We start from the raw sequence: 19,515 nt of genomic DNA on the forward strand, positions 1-19,515 counted from the left end.
TTAAGGTATCTTATATTATTAGATATATTATTATAAAATATGCTTTGGTTAAGGAGTTATTGATACTTCAAGTGCAAAATGATGATATAAAACCATGATAAAAATGCACTTTTAAGTACTAATCACTCATAAAAGAAATTTAAAAGTTAATGAGATTCAATATAAAAATTTCAAATTATTTTTCAGATGATCTATTTGAATAAACTTAAGTTTAAGATAAAAAAAAATAAAAACAAAACATATCATACATGTGGACATACAAGCCTAATCCATTTAAAAGAGGTATTGCCCATGCGTCAGGCCTTCTTTTATGTATCAGAGGGCAGGTGTTTCATTCACCTTTTAATTATTATAAAGTAAAAGGATGAAAGTTAACTTTTTATGTCAAATTAAAAAATATCACATAATTATCATTTGATTTTAAATCTTGTTATTCTTTACTAAATTAAAAACAATTGGATATAAATTAAAAAAAACTTTGAAGATTAAAATAAAAGAAAAATACTATTAAAATCCTGAATGATTTGTAGTTACATGCGCATTGTAATTTTACAATGTAAAAGCAGGATCTCTTTTTAGTTTAGTTTTGTAATAAGCTAGGAGCCTCGGACCATCCTAGGGGCGGATTTGTCGGTTCAAAAGAAAGACAAGATGGTGGTCATATTTTATCCGATGTTATCAATGTCAGTCATTCATCATAGGCATGTCATTCCTTCGAATTTCCAGCTAAGTTGTTGTTGCCACTATTTCCGACAGCAGCTGACAACTGTCATCGGTCAATCACCACCGCATCCATGATTGATGGTGATGCAATAAATAACGAAGAAATGTTTTCCCTTTTTAATTTGATTTTGATCCATCTTTTATTTCTATTTTCCCATCATTTTTCGTTTCTTCTAACATTTAGATTCTAAGATATGGTATCAATATGCAATTGTTCAGCTTTTGAATTATTTCTATATAAATTATCCTAAATTTAATTAATAAAAATAGTTTCACACTATTATTACTTTTAAATGATACGCTGTTATTTCAGTTTTTTAAGGAATACTTCATTTTATAAAAGTAAATGTTCAAGAAATATTTGAATAATAAAAGATGATTTCTTTGGCATACATGAACATGTTCTTTATATTTAATTTTCCAAATAAATAATAAAAAATATATAATTAAATTTTGGTTGTGCACAATTATAAAGTTACCTACTTCCCTCCATTGAGAAAACAGAAAGGAATGAAGTTTAAAATCCCCTCCCTTCCTTCCCCTCAATTTATCTTTTGCCAAGCGGAATAGAGGACGGTTATCCTTCGTTCTATAGCTCAAGAACAAATAAATCTCCAAAACATAAGGATGGAGGGCTAGCCTTCATTTTGCCGTGCAAAGTTAAGACCTTTTTATATAAGAATGAGTTTCATTCATGTAAAATAATTTACTGAAAAATATTTTACTTGAACTATATTTCTCATGAAAACACTTAAAAATAATTATTTGGTGTTGGTATGTATAAAAGATAAATGTTAAGAAAATACTTAATTAGTAGTTGGATATATGATTTATACCCCATTTATTTTTGAAATATTACTAGAAAACATAAAAAAAATATCAACAAAATATTTCATCTATATATGTGTGTGTGCGCGCGTGTGAGGAAGACTTTATCAACATTTTACATAACAACAGAATACTATCATCAAAAACTAACTCGATAAGTTTTTTTTGTTTATTACCTATTCTGTTAACATTTTAAACATCAATGGAATCTTAGATGAAATATACATATTCAAATTTAGCTTTTACTACCCTATTTCTGTTTGTAGAGCTATTGGTGCTTAAAATACCTATGAATTAAGTGCGAAAAAAAATATAAATTGGAAGACATTTCCAATTCTGTCACCATTTGTTTTTCTAACATAAATGTACATAAAATTCTAGTGGGATTTCCAACATAATTTACAATGAAATATTCTTTTCATCAAAGATTTTATTAGTAATTTTTAAATTTTTTTTCTTGTTTTGTTTATTTTGTGATTTTTTTATTCAACAAAACTATCTACCTTGTTCATCCAAAATTTGTAAAACCTATTAATCTAAACATCAAATTATAATGAAGCAAAATTCCAAAAAATCATATAAAATATAATTAAATCTAAATATAATTAGCATAAATCAATTTATCCAGCTATGAGAAATCCAATTAAATAACTACAATTAAATTTCATTTACAATCCTTCATACATTCAGAATATCCTAAACAAGTACATCACATCAAAGGTGCTAAAAATAAAGGGGGAGGGGGAGAAAAAAATATTAAAATGAAAATTCCTGAAAACAAGAAAAGGTACACTCATAACTACAGTTAGTTGAACCAATACATCTTGTTTTTGTTCTAAGAGTTGTGCACTCATCTTTTTAAACTTAACAATCACTTATTCTTGATTTTTTTTTTTTTTTGCACAATCTCATCAAATTCCTATGATGAATAGATTGGGCTGACATATGGTGTACCTAGAGTTGAACAATATGACCCTCCCTCAATTCTCAAGCTTATTTTATAGGTAAATCATAAACCTGATTCTTATTAGGTCAATCACTTGTATCATCCTTCAATCACACTTGAAGATCACGAGGAGGATGAGTGAAAGTGTCTTAACCAAATCCTTCAACCATATTAGTATTATATCTCTCTTATAAAAAAAAATTGAAAAATCAATTACATTTCATATTATTGATGCAAATAAATAATCTAAAACCAATAATAACTATCAAAACACTTATAATAAACATGTCCGCCCTTTTATTAATAAACTTTTTTCTCTTTTTCCCATATCCTTTTTCTTGATATGAGTTTCCTTATATAACTCCATAGAAGTTAGTTCTTTATTTTTTTTCAACAAATTAAATAGTTTGTTAAAAGTCTAACTAATAAATATGTAATTAAAACTCCAAGAAAAAAAAATCCCAATTAACTCTTACTAGGCATTTTACATATTGGGTAAACATAATTGTTCATCCAATGTGTTTACTCATTAAACAATGAGTTTCTTTATTTTAATTTTATTTACTGAATCTTCAGCAAGTTATAAACCTTTTTGTTTTCATAAACTAAATATTCATTGCTTGATTACGATCTATGACATACTTTGATCTATATCTTTTTCACTTTTTTATCTCTTATGACCTGATCTTCTTCAATACTCTTACATAAGCAACGTATCAAAAATCACACAATCTAGTACAATCATTAGTTAACTTATATATGATTTAAATTTTTTATATAGAAACTATGAAAGAAAATAAAGGAATAAACGTGTAGAATAATATAACATTAACATAATACTTAATTATAATAACGCATTGAGTGTTGTTTATTTAAAGTTATCTATTTGTACCGTAATTTTCTCGTATTCTTCTCACAAGCATCTCATTACTCTCGGTCCACAAAAAAAAGTCTCCTTAATTGATTTCATACATGAATTACTTTTCATAATTTTAAAACCTAGTAACTAGAATTTGAGATTAATTATTTAATCTTAAACTTTCCTCGTCGTGCATTTTCCATTTAAGTCTATTTAGGATGACCATCGGGTTGATTTCATTGAAACAATGATTCTTCAAGTGATAACTTCATCGTAAATGTGATGAAACGAGCATATTCAACATTAATAAATATAAAAACCAATTTAAAAAAGCCATTTTTCATACAATGTAAAACTTAAAAAAAAACATATTAAAAATAAATAAAATCAAGAGAAAAAACAATTTATATTGAGAGGTTACTATTGTTATAATTAAAATACAATGAATAGAAACAAAATATAACTTGAGACATGTAAGGACAATGTCCTTAAAAATATTTTCTTAACATAAGGCTATCCTGTAGGATCTAACAAGTTCTTCCTCTAAAAAGAAGGGTTATAGAAACAACAACCAAGATAGAAAGGAAATACCAACAAGCCTTGCAAACACAAAAAAAATAATACTATGGTTTTTTTTCTAACACCTTGTGATTGTAAAAGTGCATGATATATATAGGTCACTAACATATAACAACTTGGCAGAAAATAAATTAAAAAAATTAAAGAGTTGTTACAACAATTAAAGAAATAAAAGAGTTGTTAGAAAATTAAAGAGTTATAGCTGTTAAAAAAGTTTTAAAAGAAAATAGTTGTTAAGATTTTGTTACTGATAGAAAATTAATTTCGAGAGGCATGATGTTTTTGCATGCCTCCAATACTTTTATTTTAAGAGATTATCTTGGGTCCGACATAGCAAAAAAACATTATAATCTTTAAATCCAAATGTTTTGGTCCTAGCATAATTTCTAAACCCTTGTTTTTATTGGCTTACGTTGATCATCAAACCGAAGTATTTTGAATCTAACACGTTCACTGGACCCATATTTTGTTAGGTTTGGCATGATTATCAAACTCAAGGATCTTGTGTCTATCGAGATCACCAGATCCATATCAAAGTTCACCATATAAACACTAGATAAAAACCTTTTGAAGTGGTCTTCATTATTTATAAAAATAATTTCATTATGTTATCCATTTGCCTAAAATAGGTCATATCAATGAAGAGATGCCCAATTTATCTTCTTTTATGATTGAGCCTTGGTTAGTACTTTCTCTATTAGATGCATCTTCATAATCCTCTCATAGATTCACAATACGATCATCTACACTATTATTTGATGAAGTGGGAGCACTTTTGTTGAACTTGAACTTGGACTTTGACATTTTGTTTCTTGAAAACATAGTATGTAAAAGGAAACAATGAACACAAATTATAAAAACATACAATAAAATTATCCAACACATATACATATAATGCATTATAAAACACTAATAAATGTCTTATATATTTTCAATGTTGTTACACAATGAAAAACATCTAAATCAATTCATCACTTTTTAATTAGAGTCTTCCTTTTAATTTTCATCACTGTCATGTCCACCATAATCTTTTCTGTTATTTTCATGCTCAATATTACCTTAACTCATCAATATCAACATACATATTCTCAATAAGGATTTTCTAACTCGATAGATGAAACTACTCGGTATAGATAAACTAACTTATCCATTTGAAAGACATTTTCTCTCTCAATTACTTTATAGTTACCATCTTCAACTACTTAAACTTGACTTTTAGGTTTTGTTTTAACAATAGATAACTAATGAAGAAGCGTATGTATAATACATTTGTTGGTATTGTTTGGGAAAAAAATAAAAACATCATTGATATTTTGAATTTTATCATTTTTATTTAGTTTTACTAAACCATGACAAAGATCAACTCTAATTCTTTTATTGGTATCATACCAATAACATTTGAATAAAAACATTGTACCAATTAAATCACTTCTTCTAACTTGCTATAATAATCAACTTTAAACTTATTATTAATCGGTTTTACACTTGATGTTTTTTCCCCATTTGAGGATTCGATCATAACTAGCTTCATTAAACCCTAAATCAAACTTGATGGTAAATATTTGTATTATAGCCGACTATTTGATGTGAGTCATGCACTTATCCCATAATCTTCATCATAATCTTTTGAATTGCAATTGCCTGAAGGAAAGATTGGATCTTATTGTCGGGAAAGAGTATGGTCTAAAAACATAGTTTTATCTACATTTGGTTCTTCATCTAAAGAGATTTAACGTTAACCTTTACATTAAATCTTGATTCATTATCATTGCATTTACCATTATGCTTCTATAAGGATTTGGATTTTTCCTCACAAACCCGTGCATATTATTAGAACTAGAAATTGAGTCAATAATCATTTCTAACATGATTTTGTAAGGAATATATGATTCTCAATATGCAAATCAATTTAGGCACTTCTATTTAGGCACTTCTCTACATCTTTATGGTAGAGCTTTTTATTTTTGCACTTCACATCTAATTTCATTGTCATTAAATCCAATAATTATCAATCATTTCATAAGTTAAAACATACTTATTTTATGCACATTTATTTATTCAATTCAAGAATAAATAACATCAATTAATACCCTAGTTATTATTGATTACACATTAATTAATTTATTTTTAATTTTTTTAATAAAACCCTAAATTGACTAAAATTAATTGGAACTATATCATTTATTCAATTCAAATTTATTCACACTAAATTAATACTTTTAATTATTATCAATTCCACACAAATTTATTTTTTCTTAGATTTTCAATTTGATCATAAAAATGACAAAAAATAAATAAATGGTACCTCACTAACTACCCATTTTTTATTCAATTTAAGAAAAAAAATCAATTAATACCCTAATTATTATCAATTACATGTTAAATTTTTTTTCTAATTTTTTTTTAAAAAATCATAAATTACTATAATTAATTAGGACCCAACTAATTACCTATCATTTCATTAATTTAATCTTATTTAACCTTTAAAATAAAAAAAATAATTAATACCCATTAAATTAGCTATCATTTCTCCAATTCTAACACACCTAAGTTACAAAATTACACTCAATTTCATTAACTAACAAATTAAATTCATTTTACTCCTATTCCAAACAAACCCTAAATACAAATCTACGTTAAAACACTAAAGTTTGAATCAATACTGTGAATATATATTGATTAAATCTTAATCTATGTAAGCTTTTTTAATTTATTTAATCAATATTTATCACATTAAAAAAAAAACATGTAAAGTATCATAACTGAAAAATATTATGTGAGTAATGCATTTCGAAATACATTAGTAGTTTAACATCAATCAACCTCATGGACTTTTTTTTCATATATAAAACATAATAAAGAAAATCTTGTAAAATACTGTTTTTTATCTTTAGACAGTCTAAAGTTATTTCCATTGTTCTAAACGTAATTTTCATTTGATATTTGATCCTTAAATATTTTATATTGATCAAGTTTTTTTAAAATATAAGAAAATAAAAAAATTATAGAAAAAAATTATAATTGTAATTGTAATTGTAATTATAGAAAAAACTAAAAGATTTGAAGTTTTTACTGTTAATTTTATTGTAGCAACTTTTTCATTTCACTTTTCACATCATTGTTAATAGCCACGTTTTTCTCATTCTTGGTCCCTGAAATTTTAAATATTTTATCATTTTGATCATTGACTCTTATTTATTTTCAATTATATCTTTACAAGTTATGTTGCTATTGGTTGTTATCCGCTTCCATTTGCATGGATTATGGTCTCGTATGCTTGATGTGTTGTTAAGTATTTCTACATTGAATTAAAAATTAATTTTACAAAAATGAATTTTAAGTAGCTCTTTAAATGGCATAGGAATGTCCAATTTGGTCCCTGTTTTTTAGGATTTTTATGATTTAGTCCTCATATTCTTTTTCTTTGTGTTTTAAATCCTTGGATATCGAGGAAAAGTTGTTGGAAAAAAAGGAGAGAAAAAGCTCTCGGATGATTAAATTTCAAACACTAATAACTGATTTTGGTACCTTTTAATTTGTTTTTAAAATGAGAGCTCAAAGAAAGTGGTTTTTATCCTCAAAAGTAGATTAGGACTTGATTTATCAAAAAAATTAATTTGATTTTAAATTTTTAATCCAATTAAAATGTATTTTGTGGTTAGGATTTTGGAGATTCATATGATAGTTTTTCCATGTTTCTGGGCAAAAAAAAATGTTTAAATTTAAGTTTTTTTAGTCCAAAAACTTTAAATTTATTTTTTCAACCATCAAATCCACCTCTAGTCTTTGCAGGCGATGGTGCGTTGTCCATGTTATTTAATATATATACATGTCGTATTCTCTTTAAAAATAAAAAAAATCAAGCAGACATACATATACTTCCAAGTCAACGTGTGCCTGAGCTTTATAATTTTAGATCACGGGAGCCACCCTTTCTAGCCAAGGTGCGCCTTTAGATAAATTTATTCCAATGATGGTTAAATGATTATTTGATTATATCATGGTTTTTAAATAATATTATAGCTTTTATGATAATATCAAGAATTACTTTCTTAATGTTTATATAACAGCCTAAAAGAATTTTTTTTAAAAAAAATCCCTCATAATTAATTAATTCAAATAATATATCTATTTTATTTATTTTTCTATTGTAAATATTTTATATAGTTTTTCTTAGATTTTATATTTTTAGATATTTATGTAGAATTTTTTATTCATGATTTTTTTTTTATTGAAACTTGCTTTAAAGAACATGACAAGTTTTAATTTAAAAAACAATACTTATGATATATGTTAACATATATTTTACTTACCAAAAAAAAAATATTTTCCAATTCATGTGACGCTGAAAAACATATCAACAGCACCGCAGCCTTATTATCTTGCATTGGAAATTCTACCCATAGAGCAGTGCTGGAGCGTGGCTAGTTTTGGTGGCTGTTTGTTTAAGAGGCTGTGTCTGAGTTAGAAATCAAACACAAATACAATCTCTTTGGTTTTTTAAAAACATAGTTTATTATGTATGAGAAACCTATATATATTTACACAAAATACAAGTTCGTGGAAAATTACTCTCCACTGTTCATTTATAAACAGTAAATACACTCTTTATTATTCATCAGTGCATGGCTTCATTGTTTATGTAAACAATGAAATGATTCCAGCTATATTAAATCTAAATCTAGTTTAAAACTAAATATATTAAATTGGATTAAATTTAAAGTTAAATGTATTGAATCAAATCCGATCAAATAAAAAAACTTATTTTTTATTTTTAATTATATTTTATTAATGACACGATATTTACAGAATTTAATTGTAATACTAATTTTATTCTTAATTATATTTTCCTGATGTTGCACGTTTAAAAAACCAAAAAAACTATAATCTTGTCGGATGTATTTTATCCGTAATAGAATTGTAGATAGTTTAATTGAATAATAAAAAATATTTTATATAAAATATTATTTATTTCATGATATAATAACAATAGTTAAATTTATAATATTTAAATTCAAAACCATCAACACACACCTCAATTTAAAAAGTAATTTTTTAACTAAACACATTAAACTATTTGTTGTTCATCCTCAATTCCAACCATAATTTTAACCAAACATATATTTTTATAAACCAACCTCAATTAAAAATATTTTTTTATAAAACAACACCACAATATCAAACACACTAAACTAATCAAACTTATAGCCTAAAACGGGCAAACCTTTACACAATGTGTCAAAACCTTTTCTTTTTTTTTCAAAAATCGTTTCGTTTCCATTGTAACACCTAATGAACTAAAATGAATATGGAATTGAATCATGCCAAATAGTTTCTAGGGCGTCGTGGATTCTACATGGATTAGCCACATCCCTCTCTAGTTTCAAAATACATGTTTCATGAGTTTCCCATCACCAATCAAAGTAGTAAATATTAAAACTCCTGCAAAACTATAGCACTTGATAAAAAATAAAAAGAAGCATGCGCATAACAGAATAGAAAAACAAGAATCACGAGAAGAAACATGATTAACATATTTCTTTTACCATTTGAGTGAAGAAAAATCTTACAAGATCATTGACAAATAAAGATCCCACACCAAGTAGAGAACTCTTTCTACCTCCTTGAATCAGCTACAGTATCTTTCAAGTAGAAATGTCAGTGGCAGAAACTACAACTCGTCTGTAAAGCAACCAATATGAAAAGCCCCCAGGTTCTCCAAACCCTGGTCCTTGGCCGAGGAATTGGTCTGAGTTGATGCAATTTGCAAGGTAGAAAAGTGTAGATAAGGACGATAAACTGGGGGTAGTAGCAACATTGATTTTCGGTCCATTGCCAGTAGCTTTCCACACTTACTGCACCAATAACAACTTCCAAATTTACAAAGTCACAATTTATTATCACAAATCTATTCAGTTAAAAGAAGAGGATTTCACCTGCAAACTTTGGTAAATAGTGTCTGGTAGCAGCATATCCAGTGCTTCAAAAAGAAAAAGGTAAATAGGAAACAAATGAGGATTGCCAGGTGCTTTTACTGATTTCATGAACAATTAAATTATACCAGGAAATCCACAAGTTAGGAACCATACCACGATAGAATATAAGGCTGTTCTAGAGCTGACCCCAAGAAAATGCTGCAAGGCCATAGCAGCATGCTCCTGCAGAGAAGTACCGGAAATTTTAGTTTGTAATTGAGAAGGCTCCATCTAGCAAAGATATAGAAACAAGAGCGGTTACCGAGATCTTTCTGAATACATGATGAACTGAAAAACCTCTTGCATGTATATAGCTGCCTCCCTGTTGATGAATGAAGGAGAACAAATTGTCAACAAATGCAGCTGTGCATCTTTCAGAATATAGCAGTGGAAAGGAAAAGATAGGATCACAAAAGATACATGTCATGAGCAACTCCCAACCACAGAACCTTCAGATTAAGAAAAAAAAAACACAAAGCATAAATTATTTGAAATGATTTTGGTTTTTAATTTACAGAGCATTTTCCCTCTAGATATTATGAACATTTCAAATAGGAACTGACTTGCACAATGACACAAAAAAATTTAACATGTTTTGGTTTCTTTCAAGTTCCCTGCGGTTAACATGAAGATGTGCGATTTCACGATATCTAGGTCTGAACATTTTATTTGTAGAATATTAATCCAAATTCCTGATAGCTCATTCAGATTATTACTTGTCAAATATCAATATACGCAATTGCAAAAAACCTAGGTTTGAGTCCAATTCAGACTTGTAAAACTTGCTGGTCTTCCAAACCAAACACCCACTCCAACCTTTATCATCTCCAAGGCTAAGAATTAGAAAGAACTTTAGACTCGTATGTTCAATTAATGATGATAATCCAAGACAAAGCTTGACTAATTAACCTAGGATCACACAAGAGCAGAACTCAAACATTGATCACCTTCAACAAAGTCAAGAATAGACTCTCAGTTCTGGTAATTTGGCATGGATACAGAACATCATAGGGGACTAAAAGGAAGCAATAGAACTAACAAGTCTGTAAGAACTAGGAGTCAGAAAGCATGCATTCAATGAATTAGAATACCTCATCGGGTGAAAAGAAAGCTACTGCATCTGGGTCAATGGAACCAGCTGGATGCAATGATATTATAGCTCTGAACACGGAAGGAAAGAACAACTCAATAACAGCAATCTTATCAGTAGCTGCAGCACTCTGCGATACTGTTCTTAGTTTACTTAAACTATGAAAACCATGGTCTTTCGATGCATCTAGAGGATTCTCACTTGCTGAAGCTGGTAAAGAGGAAGCTCTTTTAAACCAATCCAATCGTTCATAAGTGAGAACTTTCAAACTCAGCATTTCTTTCTCCAAGCATGTTAAAACATCTGAAAGTGTCTTGCAATCACTAAGCTCTTCTTGATAATTCAGCAGTAGATCTTTTGGAATACAATGCTTCTTTGATGCAGGTTCCGTACTTTGAACATCTTGTCCTTCATCAAGGTGGGGAAAAAATCGCCTTTTCTGATCTGTAAATGCCTTAAGAGCTAACCTGCAGACATTTAGAACAGAAAAATGATTGCACAATCAATATGATCATAGAAACAACTAAATCTGCTAACATAGAAACAGCAAAAAATACTAGAACATCGAACAGCCAGTTACAATAATCAAGATGTTAAAATCAACCTGGTTCTATCAACTGCAGATGCACCAGCCTGTCCAGCAAGCTGTCGTTTCCAAGCATAGGCAACAACAGCACCATCCGGACACACCACCGGCAAGTGCAAACCCCACGAATTACTACGTGACCGAAGAGTTTCATTCAAAACTCCGGATTCTTCTAGTTGCCTTCCTAACAAACATTAACAACATTCCAAAATTCATTTCCACCAACCAGTTTACCATAAATAAGCAAATCAAAACAAATTAAGCTTAGAAATCTATAACATTACTGTCTTAATAACTAACATTCAACAGTAAAAACCTAGAGTAAAAATAAAACAGAATTGAATATGAAAGATGGGGAGCGGAGACAAGTACCAACGGAGCGGAGGTCTTGGAGGTGTTGGCGCATGGAAGCATCTTCTTTAACAAACAATTGTAAAGGCTTATTGCTCTGGTGAGGAACTGCAGCAATGAATAGCGCTTCGAGGAGGCGATCAGCGCCTAATCTGACGTCAGCGATGAGTCGGGAGGCTTGACCTAGCCTTTCCATAGCCAGAGCCACCTGTTTCGGCGGTGCATCCGCAGAAGACGGTGGGTTAGGGTTTTGGCTCGCCGCAGCATGAGGTTCTTGCAGCTGCATCGGCTGCTGCTGCTGCTGTATCAATAGAGGATGTGGCTTCATGTCCATTTTTTTTGTGGTTAATAGTAATTAATACATGTGTAGTAATGCGATGATTCGAGCTTAAGATTGAGGGAACGCAGTGATTTCTCGTTTTTGGTCGGAGGATTGAAAAGAGGGCCTAGCCTAGGTTTTAACTCATGGAATATTTAACAACAGTGCAACCTAAAGCCGGCACCGCGAGCCACCGCTTAATTGGGAAAGCGTTTGGGGTCGGGTCGGGTTCAAGTTTTAATAAAACTCTGCCCACCTTTTTTTTTTTTAATCAGCTAATTCATGTTTTCCTTTTCTTTTGAACAAAAGAAGAAATGAAATGGATGTTTCATCTTTTCTTACATGGTTAAATGCTTACGTGTACAGTAGCAATATTTCTTACCCTACTTTTCTATACCTTGTTTTTTCCTCTCGAATAATCGCCCTTTAATGTTTATATATTAGGGCTCATGTTTATATACAAGAGATTTGTTTGTTGGTAGAAAATTTATTTTTTTATAAGTAAATTTTTAGAAAAATAAATTTATAAAAAGTGAATTATATTCTAATATTTAATAGTATTATAAAAAATAAATTGGAAAATATTTTTCAGTATTTTGTTATGTTATGGAAAATAAACTCGAAAATAACTTATTAATATTTTATTCTTCTCAAGTTTATTAAAATAATAAGGAACAAATTTTACAAATTAAAAAATTGGATGAGAATAAAATTAAAAAAAAATATAATTTCACAAATTATCTTAAATAAAATAAATAATAATCAAAATAATAAAGATCAAATCTAAAAAAAGATGAAGAAATTAAAATAATAATAATTAACATTTCATAAAGTATTTCAAATAAAATAAGTAACAATCAAAAGAATAAGAATCAAATTTGATAAATAAAAAATTTTGATAAAAAAATAATAGGAGAAAAGCAAATAATAATTATAAAAATAAGGATAAAAGTTAATATAAAAATAAAATTTTAAGAAATAAAATTGAAAAATAAATATTCAAAACAAAATATATATAGTAATCAAAAGTTTGAGGATCAAATTTGATATAATCAGCAAATAATGACACTTCTAAATTTTTCACAACTTCCAGAAAGTGTTTTCCATCCAAATTTTCCAGGAAAACACTTTCCTGAAAACCAAGCCAAATTTTTCTTTGGCTGAAAAGTATTTTTTGTCGACTAACTTTCCTAACAGTAAACAAACACAAGAAAATTTAGAAAATAATTTTCCGGAAATGATTTTTCAGAAAACAAACACAACAAAAAAAGAAAACACTTTTCTGAAAACTAAGTCAAATTTTTTTTTTTAACTTAAAAATATTTTTTATTAACTAGAAAATATTTTTCGTTGATCAAAATGTATTTTTTGTTGACCAATTTTTTTAATGACAAATAAATATAAAAAAATTTAAAAAATAATTTTTTTAAAACTATTTTTTAAAAAACAAACATGCCCTAGATATAATGTTTTTTTAATTTATTTACCCGGCTTGTATACTATATAAGGAAATCAAAGGGGACTATGTAGGTTTTTTATAAAACATTATCTCAGATTTCGTTTAAGCTAAAGGTCACTTTGGTAATGACTCAAAATCTTCACTTATAAAAAAAATTCAATAATAAATAAGATATATTTTTTAATTATTTTTGAAGATAAGAAATGTACATTGTCCTCCTCAAAGATGAAGTTGAAAAGACGCTTACAATTATAGTTTTTATAAAATATTTTATAAAATAAAATATAATTTTTCTAAAATATTTTTTTAACCATGCACGCACATGTTGAGAGCATGATCGGATTAATTTAAATTTGGAGCCACCATTTAACTTTGATGTCCCTCGAGAGATTTGGAGAGTAGCCATTATTTTCATCTACATCATGCATTATAATAAAGTCACAGTATAGAATCCAATATGGACACCAAAGGTTAAGATGAGATGTAAAGAGGCAGAAAATGAATTTGAAAATCTTTCTGTAGCAAAAAATTTAAATCCCATTGCAACTTTTTAAGGAATAATTTCATTCACAAGACAAAAATATTGCGACGAGAACCAAGCTGAAAAATTTTTAGATAATTTTTATCAAAATAAATAAACCTTCATGGTCATAGTTTTTTAGAAAAAAAATGTTGAATCAGGCTTGCTGGTTATCAAAATAATTAAAACTTAATAAAAATTAAATAAGAGCATGGTTCATTGCCAAAAAATAAAAATAAAAATATTTGCAATAACCATAATGAGCTCAACTTTGTTTTCATAGAATATACATGATCATAAATGTAAAAAACTTTTTTTTTTTTTGCGTAATAAAATAACATATCAAATATAATATTGTTTGTTCAATTATAATTAATTTTCGTTAAGTTTTAAGAATTTGTTTTAAAAAATCCAAATAGGCATAACAAAAAGACCACCTACTAATATTATAAACATATCAGAATCCCACTACAAAAAAAATAAAAAATAATCTTAGCTATTTTATTTAAATAAAAATTATTAAAAATTAAAGATTAAATAAGAGCTTTAAAAAAAGAGTTCGGGGGTTGGGCTTATTAGGCTCACTTTTAGCTAAAAAAAGGCAGGCACCAGTAGTCCTCTAAAGGCAGGGTTTCATGGTTGATATTTTTTTAAGTTGCTTTGTTTGTCTAAACCCCCCACCCTAAAAATAACAACGGAAACCACAATTTTGGTTTCACATTAGCCATTTCAAGTGATTGGAAAATTAAATTTCCAACCTTTTGGATAAAACTCATTTTAATTATTTTTTACCTGAAAACATCTAATAAAAACCCTAAAGACCCCAGTAAACCCCCTTTGACCTTAAATTAGCCAAAAGATAATCTAAAAAAGAAAAACCAATTTGAATTTAAAATTTCTTGAAAGCTTGAATTATTTTTTATGAGTAAAGTAAAAATAATAAACACCTCATCAAAACTCTTTTCATTAATACCCAAATCAATTGTTTTTGTTACTGAAATCAAGTTGACGATAACTTTTTCTTTTTTATCGTGTAATTCAATAATTTTTTTTCTCTTCACTTAAACTTGAGAACTAAAATAAAATGAAAATAAAGTTTGAGATCAAAATATAAACTAGCAAAATTAAAGGGACTAAAAATTATTTTGGCATTTATTTAGGTATAGAGAGATGTTTTCAAGAGAAAAAAAAACTTTTGGTATTCTTGTCTCATGGTCAAATTGGTCTCCAAACCTTTTCATAAGCATTTAAATCATTTGTTTTTATAAAATTGAGTATTAAACCAATGATAAGATGTTATTTTATAATGTAACAACTTTATAAAAATAAATTATCAAGTTTAATTTCAACTGAACACAATATCGAGAGATAAATTTTAAAAAAAATTAATGATCAAATTAAAAAAATATTAGAAGGAAAAAAAATAGTTTATTGTTTGAATAATAACTACAAAAGAGAGACCTTGTATTTTTTTCATTTTGGTTAAATTGGTTGCTTAATTTTTTTTTGTAAGCAATAAAATGATTATTTTTTTTTGTAAAATCAAGAATCATTCTAATGCTAATTTTTTTTAATATTATAATAATTTTATAAAAAATAAATTAAAATAAATTATAAAGCCAAATTATAACCAATTTGCCAAAAAATACATTTATTAAAAAATAATAACAAAATTAAAAAATATTAAAAGGATAAAAAAATACATTGTTGCAATATACAGTGCGAGTCTCGCAAGTTATTTGATACAACTTCTACTTTTAGGTTCTTTTCAAAAGTGTTTTTAGTTTAAAAAGATATTAAATTAATTTTTTTAATATTTTTAATGTGCTAATATTAAAAATTAAAAAATTATTTTTATATATTTTTAAATAAAAATTTATTTTAAAAAACACCCTATGGTACATTTCCAAACATCCCTTCAGCACAACATGAATGTATTAGTTCAAATTGTGTAATTTATTACCATCTAATTTCGTGGACCTATCAATCTGTTATATATACTCTATTCTCAAATTTATACAGAAAACTTAAAAAAAAAACATAGAAATCTTTTGGTGGCATTGTTTTTACTCAGTAATTTATTAATCCCATTCCATAATCTAATCTTATTATTTAAAAGTACTAAACACCTTTAATTATATTTTAAAATAAAATAAAATAAAATATTGATATTATATTTATATTTGTAAAATATAGTTAAAAGCCGAAAGTGTTTCTTTTATAGTACTATGATATTCAAATTTGGATCATTACTTATCAACAAACTTAATTTCTTTTAAAAACATTCTGGTCTGCTATATTTTATTTTTGTGATTCGGAATGCTTCACCGGTAAAATATTTATTCAAAAAATAATATACCAATTAAAATCTTGAAAACTTATGATATTTAAATGCTTCTTGTTTTTGTTTGAATTTTAATAATTAAAAATTAATATTTCAATATAGGATTAAAATAAAGATATTTTAAATCTCACCTGTTATGGTGGGAACTGGGAAGTCTAAGAAGTTTTACCTGCAGTCTAGGCAATACGGAGGGGGGAAACTCACCACTCAAAATTGAAGAAACACTGCCTTTGCCGCCAAAAATAGCGCCAAAAGAAAGAGAGAGATCTCAATTCAGAGAGACCAAAAGAGAAACAGAGAGACGAACCTATGCAATCCAAAATAAGCTCCTTCTTCAAGTCCCCTTCTTCTTCTTCTTCTTCTCCGCCAAAATGCCTCCAAGAAGACCCACCTTCCTTTTCGGACGTTGACTTGGCTATATGGCAGAATTCCCAGCACCAATTTGTCAATACTTACGCACGTCGAGCCGACCCAAAATTAATTCTTGGGTAAACACTCTTCTTCAAAGATATTCCCTTTTCTTTTCAGCTAACGTGTTTTTTCTTTCTATTTGGTTATTGTAATTTTTTTAATGTATAGCTTGATTTGAAACCCATTTTGTTTTATTGATTTGGAGGACTGGGTTCTTGGCTGACGAGAAAGCGAAGGAAATTAAAAGAAATTTCGGATGTTTTGTCTTAAAATCTTAAGTTTAACGAAAAGAACTCAGTGTTTAATACTGCTTTTGCTAACATGGGTTATTTCTGAAGGGATCTTTCTTTTGGTTGTTACTTATTTGTTGATTTTGGGATTTTGGTCAGGGACCAGAGGAGTGAAGGAAATAAAGGGCAACGGAGTGAGGTGTTGCCAAAACCAATATCAAAAGATCCGTGTTCGAAACCAGAAACAAAGGCTTGTGGGAAAGTGCTTAACAAGAAGAGAAGCTATGCACAGTTTCATCTAGATTTAGGTCAATCTGATTTCAATCTCCGTACATGTTCAACATGTGGGGTTAAATATGCACCGGGTGATGAAGGTGATGAGAAGGAACATAAAATCTTTCACAAGAATTACACTCATGGAATTCAATTCAAGGTTGCATTTTTAGACAGATGGAATTTCTATATTTTTATCATTTCTTTCTTTTTATGTTTGTTTCGATTGAATTGAGAAGTTAATTTTATTTATAGGTTTTTCGGAGCGAAAGGGTCGTGCATATGCCTTGTAGTGAAGCGGGGCGTATTGTTTTGGTGTTGGATTCTGATCCTCCTGCACTGAGAAATAAGGTTTGGGTTCTTTTTCTCTCTCTTTTGGTTGCTGAATTCCATTATATGTGGAGCTGTAATGTAGTCAGGGAATTTTTGTAGTTTATGATGCTTGAGTTTACAGTTAAGAAAATTGAGTAAGTATCTTAATCTGGATGATGAACTTATTTGGCAGCTACAGGAGGTTATAAAGATGATGGAGATTGAGCTTGGAGATGGATGGATTTTTCATAAGCTTTGTAAGGTAACAGACTTAAGAATTTGTAGATTATAATCAAGTTGTTTCCTCCAAATGTTCAGGCTTTTGAATTTTTAAAATACTGTACTTGAACCAATTATTTGTTTCTGGTTTCTGATAGAATTGTTTATTTGCTTACTTATCCTGATGGTGTTTCTTGTTCATTGAATTTTCTTTCTAACTTTACCTGCTTATAGTTTGATTAGTTTTGTATAAAAAATGGGATTCCTTAACCTTAATCCTGTATTTTGAAAGTAGAACACTTATTGAAGCCCAGTTTTGTCTGCAAAATTGGTTTGCTTTAGACGACCGTTTACTAAAATATTATGCACCATTGTATTTGCAGGTGTATCTATTTGTTTCTTCCCAGAGAGTAGCTGGTTGTCTAGTTGCTGAACCAATAAAAGAAGCATTCAAAGTTCTTACATGTTCGGTGGATGAAAGACCTAAATGCGCTGCTAAAAAGAATTCAAGACCGAACTCCACGACTCTCCAATTTGGTGAAGTCATCTTACAAAGGGAAGCCATGAGAAAAGTTACTGCAGTTGATTCTCTTAACGTATTAAATGGGAACCACAATGGAGCTGTTGTTTGTGAAGAGGAAGCTGTACCTGCTCTCTGTGGCATCAGAGCAATCTGGGTTTCTCCCTCTAACAGAAGAAAACGCATTGCAAGCCAATTACTGGATGCTGCGAGGTAAATTTCATCCTTCCAGTTCTGTTAATTTCAATTGTAAATTTGTGATTTCCTCTATATTCCTGCAGTGAACTCATGTAGTTTATGGTCATTCTTCTGCATGTTATCTCGGAATATGCTTAATTCTTTGTCTAGTTCAATTATGGTATACCTTCAGTTCAATTGTCGTCTTTTCATTTTCTCACGGCAAACTGGTAATGCTTTGATTCCTCCTCTTTAATTGTTTACGAAATCTTTAAATGGCAAACTGGTAATGCTTTGATTCCTCTTTAATTGTTTACGAAATCTTTAAATAGGAGTGCCGAGTTTCTCAACAGAGTGAATGTGTTTTGCCTTTCCATTCTCAGCATCCCTTTTGTTGCAGCTACTTCACTGTCGCAATTCAGTTTTTTACATTTCAGCAGCTAACCCATTTCTCTTCTAAACGCAGGAGAAGTTTTTGCATGGGTTTTGTTCTCAAACAATCTCAGTTGGCATTCTCTCCACCAACCTCAGCCGGGAAGGCATTGGCATCTAGTTATGCTGGCACCACATCATTCTTGGCGTACAAACCTAAAAATATGGGCAGTTAAATGTTCCCCTTACATGGGTAGGATGAATTCTATTGATTTAACTGTTTATTGTTCGTTTTACTTGGTTTCCTGAATTTTGATGTTTATATTAATGATATTACAGTGACTACGGCCTTATTGAAGTTAAAATGAACTGGAAAACTTACTTTGCATCGAGCATTTTATCCAAATATAATGCCGCACTTG

At 28.6% G+C, this 19,515-nt stretch overlaps 2 protein-coding genes across 2 annotated transcripts; one reads left to right on the forward strand and one right to left on the reverse strand.

Moving 5' to 3' along the window:
• Positions 1 to 9,455: 9,455 nt before the first annotated feature.
• LOC105138248 (mediator of RNA polymerase II transcription subunit) lies at positions 9,456 to 12,540 on the reverse strand. Its single transcript, XM_011044299.1, has 7 exons — positions 11,959 to 12,540; positions 11,605 to 11,770; positions 11,002 to 11,467; positions 10,173 to 10,232; positions 10,025 to 10,093; positions 9,872 to 9,915; positions 9,456 to 9,790 (listed from the first exon to the last, which is right to left on the reverse strand). Exons 1-7 carry the CDS (start codon positions 12,269 to 12,271, stop codon positions 9,607 to 9,609), a joined length of 1,302 nt encoding a protein of 433 aa, XP_011042601.1. The 5' UTR covers positions 12,272 to 12,540; the 3' UTR covers positions 9,456 to 9,606.
• Positions 12,541 to 16,767: 4,227 nt separating this feature from the next.
• On the forward strand, positions 16,768 to 19,470 carry CTF7 (protein). Its single transcript, XM_011044300.1, has 6 exons — positions 16,768 to 17,067; positions 17,380 to 17,653; positions 17,749 to 17,844; positions 17,999 to 18,067; positions 18,408 to 18,757; positions 19,188 to 19,470. The coding sequence occupies exons 1-6, from the start codon at positions 16,889 to 16,891 to the stop codon at positions 19,327 to 19,329; spliced, it is 1,110 nt and encodes a 369-aa protein (XP_011042602.1). The 5' UTR covers positions 16,768 to 16,888; the 3' UTR covers positions 19,330 to 19,470.
• Positions 19,471 to 19,515: the final 45 nt, after the last annotated feature.

The sequence above is a fragment of the Populus euphratica genome, unplaced genomic scaffold, assembly GCF_000495115.2.
Source record: "Populus euphratica unplaced genomic scaffold, PopEup_1.0 scaffold74.1, whole genome shotgun sequence".
Classification (NCBI taxonomy): Eukaryota; Viridiplantae; Streptophyta; class Magnoliopsida; order Malpighiales; family Salicaceae; genus Populus; species Populus euphratica.